Source organism: Phasianus colchicus, chromosome 3 (genome assembly GCF_987193195.1).
Source record: "Phasianus colchicus chromosome 3, bPhaCol1.hap1.1, whole genome shotgun sequence".
In the NCBI taxonomy this organism is placed as follows: Eukaryota; Metazoa; Chordata; class Aves; order Galliformes; family Phasianidae; genus Phasianus; species Phasianus colchicus.
The window spans coordinates 75,110,305-75,128,727 of record NC_143438.1 but is presented as its reverse complement, the minus strand read 5'-3'; the positions used below and the strand labels follow the sequence as shown (position 1 = coordinate 75,128,727).

Below are 18,423 nucleotides of genomic sequence, written 5' to 3'. Positions count from 1 at the left end.
TGTTTTTCAGGCTACCTTTGGGAGGAGGCAGGCAGAAGAGGTAGCTGTAGAGCAGATGTCTACATGATTGGGAAGCTGCCTTCTCTTTTGGCCTTTATTGCAGCTTGGCATTAAATTGTAAATAATTTGAGCTTGATAAATCTGTATAAAGTGAAAATCTGAGTACATTTCTGGAAGGCTGAAATGCAAGTTGTGGTGTTTAATTTTATAGCATGACTTTAGTTTCAGTTCTGATAGCCAATGGCAACCCTGCAACAGATGACAAATGTACAGAGGAGAGATAGTAGTCATGTAGCTGGTGCACGTAGTGTCCCCAGGGCAGCATGGGTTTGTGCAGCTTTGCAAGCACTACGAGTTCTGTAGCAGGTTGCTAGTTGTTGTTATTTCGTGTGTTCAATGAGTTGTCTGACTTTCAACTTCAGTTTATCCTGTGTAGCCCTAACTCATCAGGAGAGCCATGCAGGTCTTCAGAAACATCAGTGCTGTCCTGCACTGGACTTTATTCTGTGGATATATCCAAATTAAAGTAAAGCACTCTACCAGAAGTACATACACCAGGTAACTTGTACTGCTGCAACCACCCGGGGCTCTCTATTACTGGAGCCCTTTGATGTCTTCCAGGTGCTTTTCTTTCTCATTTTAACTTTATCTGTCCCATGTGAGAACTGTGGAGGGCTCTCAGGGTTCTGAAATGGTGTGTGAGGTTATGGATCATGTAATAGAAACTGTTCTAACAGTTAGATGGAGGTATAATTTCTACCTTTTAGTTGTGAGTGTATTGTGAGAGAGTGCCTTGCAGAATGAAGAATTGAGGGTTTATAATGTGATGAGTTGTACTTGAAATTAAAGAAAACTTAGCAGTGCACAGACCTGTCAGTTTGGACTTAACTGGCCTATAAAACCGTCCTGACAAGTTAAAGTACAAGATGACTTACCTTGAAGGTAGCATTAAGAAAGATCACTGAATTAAATGTGGAAAAAGGAAAGGGAGGAAGTAGTCATGGTTGGAACCCACTCCTTTTTGAACCTGAAATGATGATCCATCTTGATGTTTTAAGAAGTCAATCTACATTTAGTTTAGTACATTTAGTTACATTTATACTTAAAGTTTTTCTCTAGGCAGAACAGACTACACTGTTTTTTTTACTGTAGAATATGAGTTACAGTTGGTTAAGATAAATAAGAGTTGTTTTGATGTTGTTTTATGTTAATTTGCAGGTCACTTTAAGAACAAAACATCTTCAAATGATAGAACAGAAATAGTGATGGTTTTTGAAGGCAGCTTGCTATTAAAATAATGTGAATTTTGAATGCAGTATGTATTTCAGTTAACATTGCTAAGTGTTGCTATTTGTTTATATTGTTATTGCAACCTATAGTTTTTACTGAAAACAAAAGTGGAATGATTTCGATGTAGTAATTACTAGGAACTAAGATAGCTTTGTCGTGCTGAATACACATCTGCAACTCCACTTGTTGCCCAGACACTGCTCCTGCTGACTTGCTGCTGCACCTGGCTGTAGTCATTGGAATGTCACTGAGTGTCACTTCCTGTGTGCAGTCTGCACATCCCTACCTGTTTGTTGTACCCTCACACCCTTCAGCTGCATCCCTGTTCCCAAGGAAGGCACAGGAGAACAACTTGACAGCACAGGGTTACGACTGGCTTTAAGCTATGCCAGCTCCCTGAGGAGCAGCTGAAAGGATTCCACCTTCTGTGGTGTGTGACTGAGCAGCTCCACACCTGGTGTGCATTGGCTCAGAAGGCAAGGAACGGCTGTGGATCCCTCATTGCATGTGTTGCTGCCATTGTTTGTTGCTTTAACAAGAATCCTGTACTGGGAGTGCTTGCCCTTGGGCTAGGGAAAAGCCCAACTTGTTAGCACGTGCAGCTCTTGCCCAATGGGCCTCAGCTCCTGATGAGCAGATGGTGTGTGTTTGCTTGTGGTGCTGGGAATGGGAACAGCAGGGGGAGGCAGGTGGAGGTGGGCAGCAGCCATGTGCAGATGTGCTTTTTAATAGGTTTGTGGGCTGTTCTCTGAGAGAGTACGTGTGCCTGTCTGATGCGGAGCCAGGAGCCGGGTGGTGCAAGTGGGAACAGTGTGAGGGTGACTTGTGCCCTGCTAGCAGCCTGTATCCTCAGCATAATGAGCTTTCCTTCACTTGATACTTTAATCCCATTGCAGCTGTGTAGTCTATAAATTAGGTGTGTTAATAGGTCAGCTGCAGAGGATGAGGCTAACTGTTCTTCAGAGGGAAGAGGGACTCAAAGGCGGGAGCCCGAGTCTTGCGGACCTCAGCCACAGGTGGGCAGGCTGCTGGGCCAGGGTCCCTGAGGGCTGTGTGTTGCCCTGCCTATACCTGATTTTTTTAAATATGGTGCTTTGATTTGATGTTCTCTACTTGGAATGCAGCAGCAGTGTGGGCCCTGGCCCTTGTGGGATGTGCGTTGGGTAGTGATGTTTTCTGCTGTTGCTAACTCAGGACAGGATAGAGATTCAGTATCAAGGAAAAACAGTAGAGTAAGCAGTGTCAGCTCCAGAAATTTACAGCATGGTTTAGGGAGTGCTGCAGTTTTAGATCCTGGTTGTATTTTTTTTTTTTTCTCATCTCAGAACATGACCTTTTCTCCTGCTGTCAGGAAAACTTCAGCTGTTTGGCTCTGGGCTCAGTGCAGGGCTGAGCTGAAGTGCCCACAGTGAGGGTGGTGACAGGATGGGAGCTGATGTGCCGGGCCCCTGCATGCTGGTAGGGCCCAGAGCCATGTAGGCTGCAGGCCTGACTCTGAACTCAGCTGATGGGGCAGCGGCCAGCAGGGAGCTCCCGCCACCAGATGCCTCTGCCGGCCTCAGCACAGCCTGCACCCTCCCCATATGGACATTCCCATTAAAAGCTCCTGTTTCAACAAGTTACTTTCCAACCAACTCATCAGCGCCCCTGGCTGTCAACTTTTGTCAACCCTTGTAGCCCCCTGCCTGGCCTGGACTCACAGCCGCTGCTGCCAGCGGGGTCCACGCTGGGGTGTGGGCGCAGCTCTCCTTGCAGCACTGTGTGTTTATCCACTTATCTACCAATCCACTTTTCCCTGCAGACTTGAGAACTGGTACCTGATGCCCACTCGTGCTCAGTTCCCCCCTGGGCTGTGAGACCAGAATAGATTGTCAGGTCAGATCCTGGGCTGGGCTCCAGTGGGCATGGGGACTGGCAGGAGGAATTCCCCTCTCCAGCTCATTGCAAAGCAATGTTCTCTTGGTGCCTTATGGAAACAGATGCACAGAATGAAGCTGCTTGGCTTTACTGCCATTCAGCCTGCTGCTTCTTGGTTGTTCTCTCTGTGTTTTGCAGTTTCTTTGGGGTGCAGGCTCCCCTGCTGTCCCGTAGCTTCTCTGGGCAGCCTGTGTTAGTGCCTCACCACCCTCTGAGTAAAGAATTTCCTCTAAACATCTAACCTAAATGTTCTTTCACATTTTTAATGTTTCCGTAATGTGAAGCAGAGGAGACTTTCATTTCATGGCAGTGCTCAGGAGTTCTGTCGGGCAGTATTCACCTTTCATAAAGCAGTGTGCAGAAATCTGTTTATCTAGAAAGAGCCATCTTATTTGTGTACCCTTGTACTATTACAACACACCTGGAAGGAGAAACTCTGAGCTCTGGTCACTCCTTCCAGCACAGTTCTCCAAGTTCATATCAGGTAGAGAGTGAACAAGTTATAAAGTCTTTTATCCTATCTAGCCCTAAGGAACTAATTCCCTCTTTTACCAAAGTCCCCGCACTCGCTGATCCTTGGGTAGGTGGTTGTTCACTCATAGCCTCTTTGTACCTCTTGAGTCTCCCCACAAATGTTTGTCTCTTTGTGTGGGTGATGTGAGAACTGAGATGAAAATGACACTACACAAAGTGGTAAGGGCTTGGCCTGGGGGCTCCCTCACAGGAGCAGCAGCCAGAGCCCTGCAGCAGGGGTGTGATTACCCTTCCCAGCAGTTTGGGGAAAATCATTCCTTGTTTTGGATCACCACCATCTCTGCCCTACAAGAGCAGGCACTCTGTCTGGTTCCAGTGGAAGCAACTGTGAAAGAAGGAAGGATTTTCCCTCTCAATCCACTTTATCGTTTCATCCTTCGTTCCTGTGAATGAGTGAACTCAGTGAGTGCTTTGCCACCACAGTGCAAAATCCTTCCTGGAGGGGAACCAGTGTGGTACATGTGTGGTACAGTGCTCCTTTGCACCTACTGAGAAAGAACCAGGCAGGCAGGAGCGTGGGGCAGGCTGGAACCTGGCTGCTTCTCATCTCCTGCAGAGTGTGCTGTACTGATGGGCAGTGGGGCCATGCAGCATGCAGCACACCTTGTGGCACAGCCAGCTGCAGGTGGTGCTCTCAGTGAACCTCTTATTGCTTCAATGCACCTCACAGCCTCTTGCTGACAATGCAGTGAAGTGAGATCTCAGGCTGGTTGTCTTGCTTTCAGTACCAAGCCAATGATTATGAGCCCCGGGAGCACTGTTTGAGATACAAAGTGCAGTGGGAGCAGGGAGCTGAGGAGCCAGGCAGCCTCTGCACGCTGCTGCTGCGTGATGGCTTCCTGCTCAGGCCACAAAACAGCAAACGCAGCCCTGTGCAGCCTTTCACCTATAAAGCACTGTTTACAGATTTCACTCTTCACCTTTTTTTGGTTGCACACCAATACCCTTCTGTGTGTGCATGCACTGCAGCTGGCAGAGCCATATGGTGTTTTCCTGATGTATTTTTGAGTGCAGCTCTGTAATGGTACAACTGAGAGAGGCTTCAGATGAGAAAAACTTTCCAGGATGTTTAATCTGTATAAATAACCACCACAACAAAAAGCCATTTTTAAATTTATGCTTAGTGCTGCCAACCTCCTTGCTATCCCTCTCAGTCCAAAATTTATGCAGATCGTGGCTTAAGAGTTTCGTTCGTAATCAAAACAGCAAATGGATGTGATAAATGGGCACATTGAGGGAAAGAGATGCTTTGAAAAAGTCCACTTAAACACATTTTCATTTGTATTTTATGGCAGCAAGAAAGGAGTACTTAAAAATAATTCTAGCAGGGGAAACTTATTGCCTCGATGTACTAAAACAAACACAGAGTTATAGCTGAGATTTCTGAATCTGGAATTCAAGTGTCCAAGTCAAACAAACCAAATGAGCATCCAAATCCACTGCACATCCCTGAAATCCCTCCTGCCTGTGTGCATGGGGCCATGCGTATAACATACAAGTACGTGGATTTATGAGCAGAGCAGTTACTCTTCCAGGGATTCTGAATCTGTAAACACCTGAAAATGAACTCCTACTAGATGGGGTGTTTGAACGACCGCTCGGATAGTGCATCGTATGACCTGATCAATACTGATTATTTAACAAGAGTAAATTCGACCCAGAACTTTTTAAAGCCTTAAGCTCTCTAGTACACATGGCCAGTAGGATTATTTAGGGGCATCCAGCTAGAATTGCCACACAGCACTGCAGTAACCAAACAAACCCACCTACGCTGTGATTTTGGGCTATTTATAGTCACTCCAAAAGCAGGAGAAGGGTTTGTCCCTATAGGGCCATGCAGACACAGGTGTCCTAAAAACTGCAGCTACACATCCCAATCCAGATTCATAAAACTTCCTTTAGCACAGGCTGCTGCACTGTTTCTGCAGTTTAACAGACACTTTTCAGACATAGACTTACCTACATAAGTTACATCTGTATGTTGGCTTCTCAACTTTGCCTTCCACAGGTATGTTAACCAGGACAATACCATATCACTGATTTCACTAACCCTGCAAGCGGTTCACAATGCCTCTGATTGCTCCTACATGAAATCTGAGCCTGTAACTCGCTGCAGGTGAGGAAACACACCCAAAGGGAAAACCAAACCCATAAAATGTGACAACATAGCTCACATCGGGCAGAAAACGCTGGGGTGGGGTACAGCAGGGATCTCACACCACCTTTAGGAATTCCCAAGACTTCTCCTCCAGAAGACAGAGCAGACAAAGTTTTCTTGGAGGCTTTTCATAGGTGTGACCTGCTTCAGGGAACCATACCTTACAGCCTTGAGCTGAAGGCAGCAGCTTTTGGTCTCATCTGGGGTTAACATCTTAAAGCTTCCTGCAGATGAAAGAAACCAAAGGACTTCCACTTGTCCTCCTTTTGTCTGTATTTATGTTGCAGCCCCAGTCCCAGACAGCACTCACTGATGTGAGCAGGACCCATGAGGAGGGCACGTGCTGCTTATGCATCTCAATACTTGCAGGGAAGGCTGAATATATAAACAGAACAAAACACGGCAATGTGCTCACAGAGGCTTTGTCAGATAAGGGGGTGGGGGCCCACAACAAACTCCTCAGCTCTTGTTTGCTGCCTTCTGTTCCACCTACACTCACACCGGTGTGGGAACTGTCCGTTTTTGGGAGGGATCTGAAGAAGGTTCCTGGTAACCACGTGATCCTGACCACTCACAGTGGAATGGGACTGTTCTCTGACTGATGATTGTAATCATTCCAGCTGCAAAACACACACACATATAAACATTACAACATCGATGTTGCTTTTACAATGTCTGGTGTCATCAAATAAACAACAGCGTTTGGGAGTGGCTCCTGAACCCAACAGCTGGACGTAAGCCTTCTTCTGCTGGTGGTTTATCTTTCATCTGTCTTTCAGTTTTTCTCAGAATAATTAACTACATAGGAATCAACAGCTGCAGAATCACATTCTTTCTGTCTGTCAAATATCAGCATTTTCTGTCCCTAAGTAGGGTGAGATGAGATAGTATTTCACAAGAACCCCTTTGTGTTGCCACTACTGTAGAACAGACTGAGAGTTTTCAGCAGTGCCCATGAAGAGACTGAATGGACTGCTGGGAAGAACATGTCCATCAACCTTCAGTTATCCATTCCAGTACAAACAGCTTACCTACCAAATCCACCTCAAGTTGTCTCTTCAACAGAAAAATACTCAAAAAATGTTAAAAATGAAAAAAAAAATCACAAAAATAAATATTTCTGGAAGTATTGAGAAACGAGTGCCAATATAAGCAAGCCTACTCCTTTTTTACTTTACTTTTTTTTTTTTACACAAGGTACATTTCTGAATCAGCTCTGAAAACTGCAGCAGTCACAGGCAAAGACCTGTCTCACAGCTGGACCCAGAGAAGCAGACCCAGGGGCCAGGAAGAGGTTCATGGTGGACATTTCCATCCAGCAGAACAGAGTATCAGTGATGGTCACCTGCACATCATGTACCCAACAAATTGGAAATGAGAGAGAACGGAAGCTTCTCATGCAGGGCAGAAGCAAACGAGTTGAGCTGGCAGGTTTGGGAAGCACTGGTTTCCTACATGTTGGAGACCACTCTCATCTCTTGACTGTTCCCCATCTCAACAGCCACAGCGTTCCTTCTTCTCCTTCTTGGTCCCACAGTAAGATTTAGGCTTCTTCACTATCAATTGCAGTATCTCCTCTCTCCCCCCAGCTCTCAGGCAAATCTCTCAGCAGCAGAGGGCTGCACTACAGCTGGGCTGGAGAGAACATGGCCAGTGAACCCAGCCAGTGAGGCCTGAGTGCTTTGCCCTTCCTCAAAGACCTCCTCTGCCCAGTTGATGGCTCTCCTCACCTTGCGAGTGCTCAGGGTGGGATTCCCCTTGCCTCGCCAATCTACTTTGTAGGCTTACCCACCTGCAGAAGCCATCCAGGTTCCCATCATCAGCACTGGAGATGGAGTCAGCAGAGCTGAGTGCAATTCATTCTGTATCAGGGTAAAGATGGAACATGCCCAAACCCCATGGTTTATATTTACTACATCAACAGCCATAAAAGAGCTATAAAAACAAACGCTTGTGCTACAAGCACCTAATCTTAGATGAGTCCCACCCACAAAGTCTCTGGGTACAGTTACATTCACTTTGCTTTCTGAACCAGAGAACAACCTCGGGATCAGGGCCATGCAGTACAGACTGGCCTGCTTCCCAGCTGCTCAAACAAGGGTCCTCTGGAGCAGATGATTTGCACCCATGGCAGAGACGAGCAGCAGCACAAGAGCTGTGCCAGAGCTCTACCCACTCCAGGTCTCCTTGGGCTCCCCACACTCACCAGCACAGGCCCCACCACACAGCCCTTGGCTGCTGTTTTGCAACAGGTACGTGTATGGACACCTGCAGCCTTCCAGGTATTGACCTCATCTGCGGTCCCTTCTTCCCCTTGGGGAGTGGAGACTTTGGACTTAGAGCAGTTGACTGCAGGGCTGTCCCATTCTGTGCTGTGCAGCCTCACCTTGAGCACTGGGTGCAGTTTGGGTGTCACAGTGTTGGAAGGAGATTAAACTATCAGAGCGTGTCCAAAGGAGGGCTACAGAGATGGGGATGGGTCTGGAGGGCGAGATGTACGAGGAGCGCTGAGGCCGCTGTGTTTGTGCAGCCCAGAGCAGAGGAGCTGAGGGGAGGCCTGATGGCTGCTGCAGCTCCTCACAGGGAGCGGAGGGGCAGCGCTGAGCTCTGCTCTGTGTGACAGCGACAGGGCCCGAGGGAACAGCATGGAGCTGCGTCAGGGGAGGGGCGGGTGGGGGTCAGGGACAGGGGCTGCACCACAGGGCGGTGGGCATGGAACGGGCTGCACAGGGCAGTGGGCACGGCCCCGAGTGCCGGAGTTCAGGGAGCGTTTGGGCAGCGCTCTCAGACACTGGGTTTGGATTTGGGGTGGTTCTGTGCGGAGCTGGGAGTTGGACTCGTTGACTCCTCTGGGTCCTTTCCAACTGAGGATATTCTAAGAGCAGGAAGACAAAAGTCATGGGTGGGTTCAGATAGTCAGGGTCTTTATAAAGACTGCCTACCAGCCCCTTAAATTGGGCATGTCCCTTTCTGGATCCCTCTCCACAGAAAAAAGAACCATCACTGTCCTTTGGAAGCTGGCAATCACAACCGTTTTTTGGATACCATACCTGGCTACTCAGGATCAGCCTGCGGAGCGGATGCCACCAGTAATGCGTGTTTCACGTATTAGGGACAAACCAGTGCTCTCTTCTTCCAAAAGAACCTCCCTGGTGTCAGGGCGTCACTCTGCACCTTGCTATGGCTCACACAGCCTCCTCCTTGCTCCTGCAGCTCCTGCAGAGTAAATCTTGGTGGGATGCTGTGGGACAGAGGAACTTGAATCTTGACAGCTGTGAGCCTTGAGACCAAAGTGTGCATCTCCAACAATGAGACGCAGAGCTGAGGCACACACCCCCATGCTGAGCTTCAGGAATGAGGTGTGTGCCCTGCTATCTGGGTTGCAGGACCAAAGCGAGCCGCAGGGAGGAGTTCAGGGAGCAGCCAGATGCCAGCACCCTGCTGCCAGGCAGGTGGTCAGGACAAGTTGCACTCTGTGTGCTCTGTGCCATCTCCTGCCTCTGGCCTGAGGCACTGAGGCACTGGAGAACCAAAGACAAACACCCTTCCCTCTCCCTGCACACTCCCCACATAATCATTGCTCCTCCCAGTCCCACCGACCTGCTCCTGTGTTACCTGCATGAAAGCCTCCAGGGTTGAGCAGCTTTGGCAAAGTCCAGGGGCTGCCACACCTAACAAGCACTTTAGGCAAGCTTTTCTCGTCATGAGGGCAATCTCACTGCTGGGATTCCCTCCCACTGAAGAAATCATCACTGCTTGCACACTGTGCATCTGGACATCAAACAGGGATCTATCCTGCAGCCCTGCATAACTCTGATACAGCTGAGATACTTGCATTGTGCAGCAGCAAAACAGGCTTTCACAGAGCCGTTTTTTTTTTTTTTTAATTAAAAAAAAATAGTATTGCTCAATTCTTGCTGTACTGCCAAAGACTATCAGAGCTATCTGTGTGGCAAAGCCATGACTCTTATGACATCTCTTTAAATGAGACACAAGGCCTTGAGCTCCAAGGGTCCCTAAAGTGTGCCCTTAGTTCCATGACATCTCAAGGAAAAAAAGAAAATCAATTACTAACAGTGAGGTGATTGCTTAACAGCACACCAGTGGTGTATTTTGCACTATGATGTGAGCAGAGGCTTGCCGAGACATACTGGAGGGTTGTACTGGGTGCATGGAGTCAAACTGGATGCAGTACAGCCTGTACTGTATGAGAAACATACTGCCTGCACTTCTGCACCTGCATTTCCCTATTCAGAAACAATTCACTTGCTTGAATATGAACTAAAACACGTGTAGTGGGAGTTGGATCAAATATTAGCATCACGGAACTGTTAATTGTTCCTGCAATATTACATTTACTGATAGCTTTGCTCTGTTTCGTGTGGCTGAAACTATTCAACAGTTCAAAAATTAGAAAATGCAGGTAGGCTTAAAGAAAAATTCATATGACTTCATTCATATGACTGTTATCAAAATATTTGAGGTGCAGAAATGCTGTTACCTTTGTGAGGAGGAGGAAAGTCCCTGCTGACTTCCATACCACATTAGTATGTCAAACGAAATGCTCTGTTCACACCACCATCTGTTTGCCTCTGGAATTTATCCTGGAAATGCAGCAGCTATTTAGTCACTGTGTAACGAGTAAGATCAGCTTGGGCATGAAAAAGCAAACAAATGTATTTCTAATGCTTCCATCGAGAAAAACACTTATCACAGCATGGACAGGTGGCTTTGTCAGCTGCACAAGCTCGCTCTACAGTGCTTAATTTTAGTTCAGTTTCTAAGTATCTGATTTTTATTTTTTATTTTTACCAGTAATTTAAATTGATCATTGGGTTATATTCAAAATGGTTAATTAAATCACGACACCCATGTAAGTACTCGTCCAACATGGGAGGTTTAAAATAATCATTCATGCCCTTTCATAAGTGCAGCATGGCTTCTTGCCGGTCTCTAGCATAAAGGAGCTACTTACTGCTCCTTGTAAATTCTGTATGACAAAGCCAAGGTAAGCCACAGGTAACGGAGCATGCTGAAATTCAGGTTCAGACTGCTGGATAGGATTGAAGTTACCTAGCTGGCCAGTGATTTTCCAGTCTTGTTGCCAATTCTCTTTCCTCATTTATCATCCCAATCCCACATCTTTCCACATCAAAAATATATGACATGCAGGCTGGGCAAGTGGTTTTCTAGGAAACATAAGATATAGTGTAAAAGGCATAAATAAATAACCCACAAGGGCTAAACGTCAAACTCCTAAACACCTTCAGAATGAAAAGCAAACACATCAGATTACTCCTACATGGCATGAAACCACATCCCTATCTTCCTTGGGAGGCCAAAGGGAAAGCACACATTTGATCTGACAGCCGTAGCTCAGATACTTCCACTGGCTGTCAAGGGAAAAGCATTTTTACTGAAAACCTCTCATTTGCCAAAAAGAAGTGCCTCTTACTTGCCTCAGGCTTCATTAGGGGTGTCTGGGTCTCCCCACCCCCATGGCAGCCACATCAACAATAGCATTGCCAACACCCTCTGGAGCCTTCCATGCAGTGACCTGCAGGCGAGGCAGGATGATGGCCGCATGGACTCAGGGGCAGAGAAGATGGGGCCATGAGCAACTCTGTGCTGAATGCATCCATGTGATGATGGGTTGTGTGGGATGGGGAGGAATGCAGTGCTGCCAGCCACGCACGATCCGCTTGGTGTGGAAATCAGGCTGGTAAAATAAACGACAGCCTTAAAGCTGATTACAAATAAGTTCAGCTCTGCATATGAAGATAAACTTGTCACATTTTCCAGCCTCTTAAGCAGAGATTATTTCTGGGAGAGGTGGTTGTAGACAGTCTCAGCCTGCAGAGCAGGGAGGAGTGGGAAGGAAAGAGCAGTCCAACACACACAGGAGGGTTTGCAGCAAAATGAGCAGCTTTACCTCCATGGATGCCAGGGATGTGCAGGGAACGGAGCTCCCACGGGGTGCAGGAGCCAAAGAGCAGTTTGGTCTCTCCTTTCTGAGGGCTGCTCTTCCCAGTTCAACCCAGCGGCCTGAAATGCTGTCCAGGACACGCCACCAGGACGGCAGGGCCTCAGGGATCCGGGCACACGAAGTCTGGTCCCTCAGCCCCGGCTGCCTCCCTACTGACTTCAGTCAGCGCTGGCTGCCCAGTTCCCAGCCAAGCACCGCCCTCAGCACCCAGCCCTCACCTCTCATCCCATCGCTGCTACCTGGGAGAAGAGGCCGACTGCACCCCGCCCCAACCTCCGTTCGGGCAGTTGCAGAGTGCAGTGAGGTCTCTCCCCTGAACCTCCCCTCCTCCAGACTGAACAATCCCAGCTCCCTCAGCCGCTCCCGTAAGACTTGCGCTGCAGACCCCTCCGTTTTGCTGCCTTCTGTGGACACGCTCCACCACTTCCACGTCTTTTCTGTGAGGAGCCGCAAAGCGTTGCTTGCTTCCAGCCCCCTACTGCACGACCACCCCAGCGGCACACGCCGCCGGTACCCTGCTATAGCAGCAGACTGACGAGGCGAACAGCACTTCATATCGCACACCGCACTCATTCACACGGGCAGAGCAGACGCCGCTCCGTGGGCGTTTCCCCGGTGCGGCTGATGCCGCAGCACACAGCCGGGGCGCCGCGCACCGAGCCGTGACCCCGAGGATCGCGGGCGGCGGGGCACGCCGAGCCCGGGGAGGAGGGCATCGCCCCCCGGCGCCACCCCGAGGAGCCCGGCGCCACCTCCGCGCCGCGGGGAGGGGCGGGGGGCCGCGTGACCTCACGGCGAGGCGGCGGCCGCCCCCGCCCGGATGCACTGACTCAGCCGCCGGGATGACGGCGGGAGCGCGCACGCCGCGCCGACTCCCGAGCCACGCCGCGCCGACACCCGGGCCACGCCGCGGGGCAGCCGCCGATCACGCGCGGGGCGCCCCGCGCCCATTGGCGGCCGCCTCACACACCTTTGCCGCCGATTGGCTGCCGGGCGGGCCACGCCCCGCCCACCCGCGCGGGGCGCTGCAGCCGCCGCCACCTGAATGGGGAGCGGCGGACAAAAAGAGGAAAATCGGCGCGGGCACGGCCGGCGGCGGCGGCGCGGGGTCCCGGCACGGCGCGCGGTGAGCGGGGGCTGCGGGAGGGGCGCTGCGCCGGGGGCACCTCGGGGAGGGCGCGCAGGAGGAGGGGCACGGCGCGACGGGAGAACCGGCAGAGCCCGGGGCCGGACGGACGGGTAGCGGCGGCGTGAGGGGAGAGAAGGGTACGAGGCGGGGGGCGCCGCCGGCACTGCGGGCGGGGAGCGGGAAGCGAGAAGCGCCCCCCGGGCAGCGGGACGGGCTGAGCTGTGGGCGCTGGCCGGCGGTACTGCGAACAGCCTGTGCGCCGCCGGACGCGGTGGCCGCGGCCGCGTCTCCGCGGTGCGGTGCGGTGCTGCGCTGCCCCGCTCCCTTCCTGCGCCGTATGAGGGCGGGGGCGGGCGCGCGGCGAACTGGGGGAAAGGTCGGAGCGCGGCGCTCCCAGCAGCCGCCGATCACGCTTTGTTCGCGTGCCCCCGCCCCGGCCGCGCCCCGCCCGGGGCAGCCAATGGGGGCGGGGCGGGGGCGGGGCGAGGCGAGGCGGCGGGGTGCGCCGAGGTGACGGTGGCGCGCGCCCAACGGCCGCCGGGGATGGGGGCGGGGTGGGGCTGGGGCTAAAGATAGGGAAGGGGGCGGGGGCGGGGCGTGCGGCCGTGCCTCGGCGCTGCCCCGCGCGGCGGAGCTCCCCTAGAGCGGGAGCGATGCCGCCGGCAGCTCCTGGCGCGCGGCTCGGTTCCGTGCGGCGTTCGGCCAAACCGCGCGTGTCCCGACGTGCCGCTCCCCGAGCTGCCGTCCGCACGGCTGTAAACGTGGCCGCGTCCGCTCCCGAGCGCTGTGGGAACACCGAGTGGCGGCTGACGCGTTCCGAAGGGAGCGGCGCTGGGCGCCTCGTAGCCGCGGGTCAGAGCGGCGGTTCGGAGCGGGAATGGGAGCAGGGTGCGGAGGGAGGGGGGATTTGGGCTCCGTCCCGTGTTGCGTTTTGTTGTTTTAAGCTTTCAGCCGCAACAATACGGAATAATTTAAACTATTGCGTAAGGTTTGGGGAAGTTGATTGGCCTCGAGGAGCTGTGTCATCCTCAGCAGATGGCAGATTTCCCCGCAGATGACTTAAGAAAGCATCCTGTAAGGAGGGCAGTGCAGCTATACCCCGTGTCACCACGCACGTTTCCCTGCACGAGGCGATCTGTGCTGTTAGCTAGCCGAGACCGTCGAGTTAAAGGCTTATTGAACTCTGACCCAAACAGGAAGAAGAAATGGAGATGATGACTGAGAAGCAGGGAGATGCTCGGTATTTCTGGAACAGCACCCCTGAGAAAGGCGATTACGAGGCTGTTGAGGCCCTGATTTCTATGAGCTGCAACTGGAAGTCTGACCTGAAGAAACATGCAGACGTGAGACCCATCACCCCAGCCTCTGACGTGTCAGAGGACAGCGATGAGACCCTGCTTCCTGGAGTGGCAGACTTCAGCACCATCCCCGCATTTGTAAGTGCTTACCGTGTGCAAGCTCATTTCTCTGTGTCCGTGAGGCAGCAGTTGGTAAAGCGTGGCAGCAGGTTGTTAAATGTCCCCCTAATCTCACCTCTTCCTGCAGTGCCTGACGCCCCCATACAGCCCATCCGACCTGGAGTTGTCCCACACCACCCCCACACCTCGCGGAGAGGCTGAGCCACACGCACCCAGAGTCCTGAAGGCCCAAGCGACCAGCGTTATTCGCCACACGGCCGATGCTCAGCTCTGCAATCGCAAAACCTGCCCAGTGAGAACAGCCAGCGTACTGAAATACCAGGATGGTGCTTCGTGGGACACCGATGGCAAACTGGACAGCAACAAAGAGTGCTCAGCTACAGCATTGAGCAGAGTGAGTTATGAAAGCAGACAATTGCCAGCTGCAGAAAGAGAAACTGCAGAGCCAGCTGCTGGCCCTGAGCACTCGACAAAGCCTGTAGTCAGCAGGCATCCATCTGTCCCTGGGTCAACGCAGCAGCCAGCACTGATGGCAGCCCCATCCCCTGTCCTGGGAAATGGAGCCCCCCCCGTGCCAGTGATCTGCCAGATGGTCCCGCTGCCCACCAGCAACTCTGTCATGACTGCCGTGGTGCCCGGTGCTGCAGCCAGCCGGCCGCCTGCGCTCTGCCAGCCCATGGTGCTCATGGGCACGCAGGTCCCCAAGGGTGCCGTCATGTTTGTTGTGCCCCAGCCAGTTGTGCCGAGCGCAAAGGCTCCAATCCTCAGCCCAAATGGCACGAGGCTCTCTCCTATTGCCCCTGCTCCTGGCTTCATACCTTCTGCAGCCAAAGTCACTCCTCCAGTTGATTCTTCGAGAATAAGAAGTCACGTTTGCAACTACCCAGGGTGTGGGAAAACTTACTTCAAGAGCTCCCATTTGAAGGCTCACGTCCGAACACACACAGGTTGGTCACTCGTTCTGGCTGTTAAAAGTTAACATGACATTGCAGCTGTATGCACTACTTGTTAAGAATCTCGTAGTTACTGGATTTGTTCATGGAGCATATTGTGGGGCAGCAATGAAAGGCTTCTTTCTCATTGTGTGCACTGTAATGCCACCTAATCTGTGAGAGGAAATACCCCGGGGGGAAGTTGATTCAGCAGTTTGTGCTGGCCTTTCTCCATGTCAGAAGGCAGACAGCAACATATCTTACAAGCGTTGGAAGCAAGGCCCTGCCCAAATGTAGAAAAGGCTTTTCTAGTAGTTACAGTTTTCTAGTAGTTACAGATGCCTTATTAGGCTTCTACACAAGAATGCCTTAGTGAGAAGTAGGTTAAGGTTAACTTAAAGGGATTCTTTTATGAACAAAAGCAAGTGTCCAGTCAAAGCTATTCCCACTTTGGTTATCTCTGAGCAACTTCGTGTCTCAGGTCTTATTCACAGTAGCAAAAAGAGGCGCATGCATTTTCACAGAGACTCATGGTGTGCTGCCAGAGCTCTGTTTAATGGGAATGGGACCAACATCGATATGGGTTGTATTAAGGGGGAGCACTTTGGTTGTGCTGAGGCACCATAATCTACGGCACCCATGGAGCTCAAAGCTAAAATCAGCCCTGTGTGCGGGTATTGGGAGCATTTCAGATAGTTTGTTGTCCAGAGGAGTTTTCACACCTTCTGCACTACTTAGTATTGATGATAGCGAGTCTGCAAAGTTTAAATGTTAGTACATTTTTTTTCACATTTCATATATAAAAGTAATTAATATTACTTTATATATATATATATAATTTTATATATTTATAAGTAATTAAGATTTATATGGAGCTTGGTTGTAATGGAAATGCTTTTTTTGAAAAGTCAGCTGCTGTCAGTCAAGCCAATAGTGTTGGTTGCTCAGTGTTCATGACTTTCCTTCTTCTAGGAGAGAAGCCCTTTAGCTGCAGCTGGAAGGGCTGTGAGAGGAGGTTTGCCCGCTCCGACGAGCTGTCCCGGCACCGCAGGACGCACACGGGGGAGAAGAAGTTTGCGTGCCCCATGTGCGAGCGGCGGTTCATGAGAAGCGACCACCTGACAAAGCACGCGCGGCGGCACCTCTCCGCCAAGAAGCTGCCCAACTGGCAAATGGAAGTGAGCAAGTTAAATGACATCGCCGTGCCGCCTCTGCCGGCAGCTGCGCAGTGAAGGGACTTGATCAGAAAGTGGTGGATTAACTGTTGTCACTGGGGTATGCCAGGTTAAAAAAAAAAAAAAAAAAAGAAAAAAAGAAAAAAAAAAAAAGCTTTTGCTGCAGTTCTGTGGTTCTCCAGTGCCAGCTGCTGATGGCAGCGCTGCAGGGAGGCAGAGGCGGTCTGTGTACAGTGACACAGCGTGGGGCTGAGAGACTCAGGCTGGCTGGAATGGCGGGCATCTTTTGCACTGGTGAGGTGAGAAAGGGAAGGTTCTAGAGCAGAGCAGCACATGTTGTGCAGGTTTTGACTTTTGCAGATTATTCATATATATATATATATATATATATATATATATATATATATATATATATATATATATATATATATATATATATATATATATATATATATATATATATCAGTCAAGCATCAGTGTTGCTGAAGGTTTGCGGCTGATGCTTGAGACCAGCACAGATTTTAACTGTTGGTTGTGAATCTCCAGTACAGCACAGATTAGATAGACAGCAATGTGCAGGCACAGGCTTGAAAGCCCAGGGTGTATGTGCCAGAGGTAATCCAAATTGGTTTTCCTACTTCTGCTGCCTTTTCTTGGTTGGTGGGCTCAGTAGATTCCCAGGCCCAGTGGTACAGACGGGTCGGTGCCATGCTCTGGGAGCTGTGGGGCCTGTCCTACAATTGGTGCCACGTGCCCTGGGGCCACCAGATTTGTGCTGCTGCCCAGATCGGGCCTCGGTGGGTGCTGAGGGGCACCCTGTGGGCAGTGGGAGGTGGGGGGGTAAAATGTTTGTGAATCCTCATCAGCTTTGTAATATTTTCCTGGCTTCTTTTGAAAGCTTTGTGGTTATTACAACTGGTTATACTGAGGCATCGTATGGTGCTTCTGCTTTTGTGATGCTTACAGTTTCCTTCATACCCTCTCAAATTCCATACCACTGCATTTTTTCATAAGCAGATACAGCGTACTTTTAAGAAAAACAGTGAAACTGTAAGCTACTTGTGTTGATTGAGAGAGAAAAACAGGAACCTTAGGCTTCTTGACCATGTTATTCTTTGAAAGATGGTTTATTACTAAAAATGAGATATGAATATGTTATGTATTGTATTAAATTAGAAAATTGTGATTTGAAAAGTTAAACAAGGCAGTAAAGACACAGCTTAGAATTAAAGCTGTATATTTTGTGACAAATAATGTATCAATTTCACTATATTTTATCATATTATGTCAAGGACACCTATCAGAAAGTGAACCATTTGAAAATAGTGTATTAGATACGCTCTTTTGTGACTACTTTAAAGATTTGCACATTTCTTATGTTGTACTTTATACTTTGTTTACAATAAAAGCAATTTTCTTTAATACAGACTTCTTTTTTTCATATCAGAACTTTGTTGTGTTCACCCCTTTGCAGGGAAGTGAACCTCAGAGTGAAATATAGTGTCCATCAGTGCATGTCCTGACTGGTGAGACCCATCTGTCTCAACCTTTGATTTATGAGCGCTGTGAAGCCAACAGGAGTGGAATTTGAAGTCTGCACTTAATGCTTAGAATACTTTTCCCCTCCCTACTCTTCATCCTTCCCCCGCTTTTCCACCAGGCACCCAAAAATAAATGTCCTTATGTGGGCCACTACAGCGCTCGTTTAAAATGATTGTTTTTCTGATGATGGTGGAACTGCACTGTCTTCTGCAGGGTGACACACAGCCCACGTTGCACATGGCCGAGCCATCAGGTGGAGGTGGCAGCCACCACCTGTGTGGCATGGGATTGGGATTCCTCTGACGTTGCCTGGAGCTGCTCATGAGCAACACCAAGAGAGGT

The 18,423-nt window shown here is 50.2% G+C and overlaps 1 protein-coding gene and 1 long non-coding RNA gene across 8 annotated transcripts; one reads left to right on the top strand and one right to left on the bottom strand.

Moving 5' to 3' along the window:
* Positions 1-6,434: 6,434 nt before the first annotated feature.
* LOC116227660 (uncharacterized) lies at positions 6,435-12,453 on the bottom strand. 5 transcript variants are annotated; one of them, XR_016465279.1, is made up of 5 exons: positions 10,973-12,453; positions 10,401-10,503; positions 8,950-9,106; positions 7,692-7,761; positions 6,435-6,519 (listed from the first exon to the last, which is right to left on the bottom strand). It is a non-coding gene; the product is annotated as an uncharacterized LOC116227660 (long non-coding RNA). The 5 variants fall into 5 exon arrangements; XR_016465280.1 differs by having other exon boundaries at positions 10,401-11,088; positions 11,355-12,453; XR_004166614.2 differs by having other exon boundaries at positions 11,355-12,453.
* Positions 12,454-12,864: 411 nt separating this feature from the next.
* Positions 12,865-17,963, top strand: KLF10 (KLF transcription factor 10). 3 transcript variants are annotated; one of them, XM_031591103.2, is made up of 4 exons: positions 12,865-13,011; positions 14,211-14,450; positions 14,560-15,379; positions 16,337-17,963. In XM_031591103.2, exons 1-4 carry the CDS (start codon positions 12,931-12,933, stop codon positions 16,594-16,596), a joined length of 1,401 nt encoding a protein of 466 aa, XP_031446963.2. In that variant the 5' UTR covers positions 12,865-12,930; the 3' UTR covers positions 16,597-17,963. The 3 variants fall into 3 exon arrangements, with proteins under 3 accessions (XP_031446963.2, XP_089993985.1, XP_031446964.2); XM_090137859.1 differs by lacking the exon at positions 12,865-13,011 and adding an exon at positions 13,060-13,151; XM_031591104.2 differs by lacking the exon at positions 12,865-13,011 and adding an exon at positions 13,597-13,866.
* Positions 17,964-18,423: the final 460 nt, after the last annotated feature.

Coding starts and splice junctions, on each gene's coding strand:
- KLF10 (XM_031591103.2), top strand. CDS start 12,931: ATGGGGAGCGGCGGACAAAAAGAGGAAAATCGGCGCGGGCACGGCCGG. Junction 13,012..14,210: donor GGGTCCCGGCACGGCGCGCG/GTGAGCGGGGGC, acceptor TGACCCAAACAG/GAAGAAGAAATGGAGATGAT. Junction 14,451..14,559: donor TCAGCACCATCCCCGCATTT/GTAAGTGCTTAC, acceptor CTCTTCCTGCAG/TGCCTGACGCCCCCATACAG.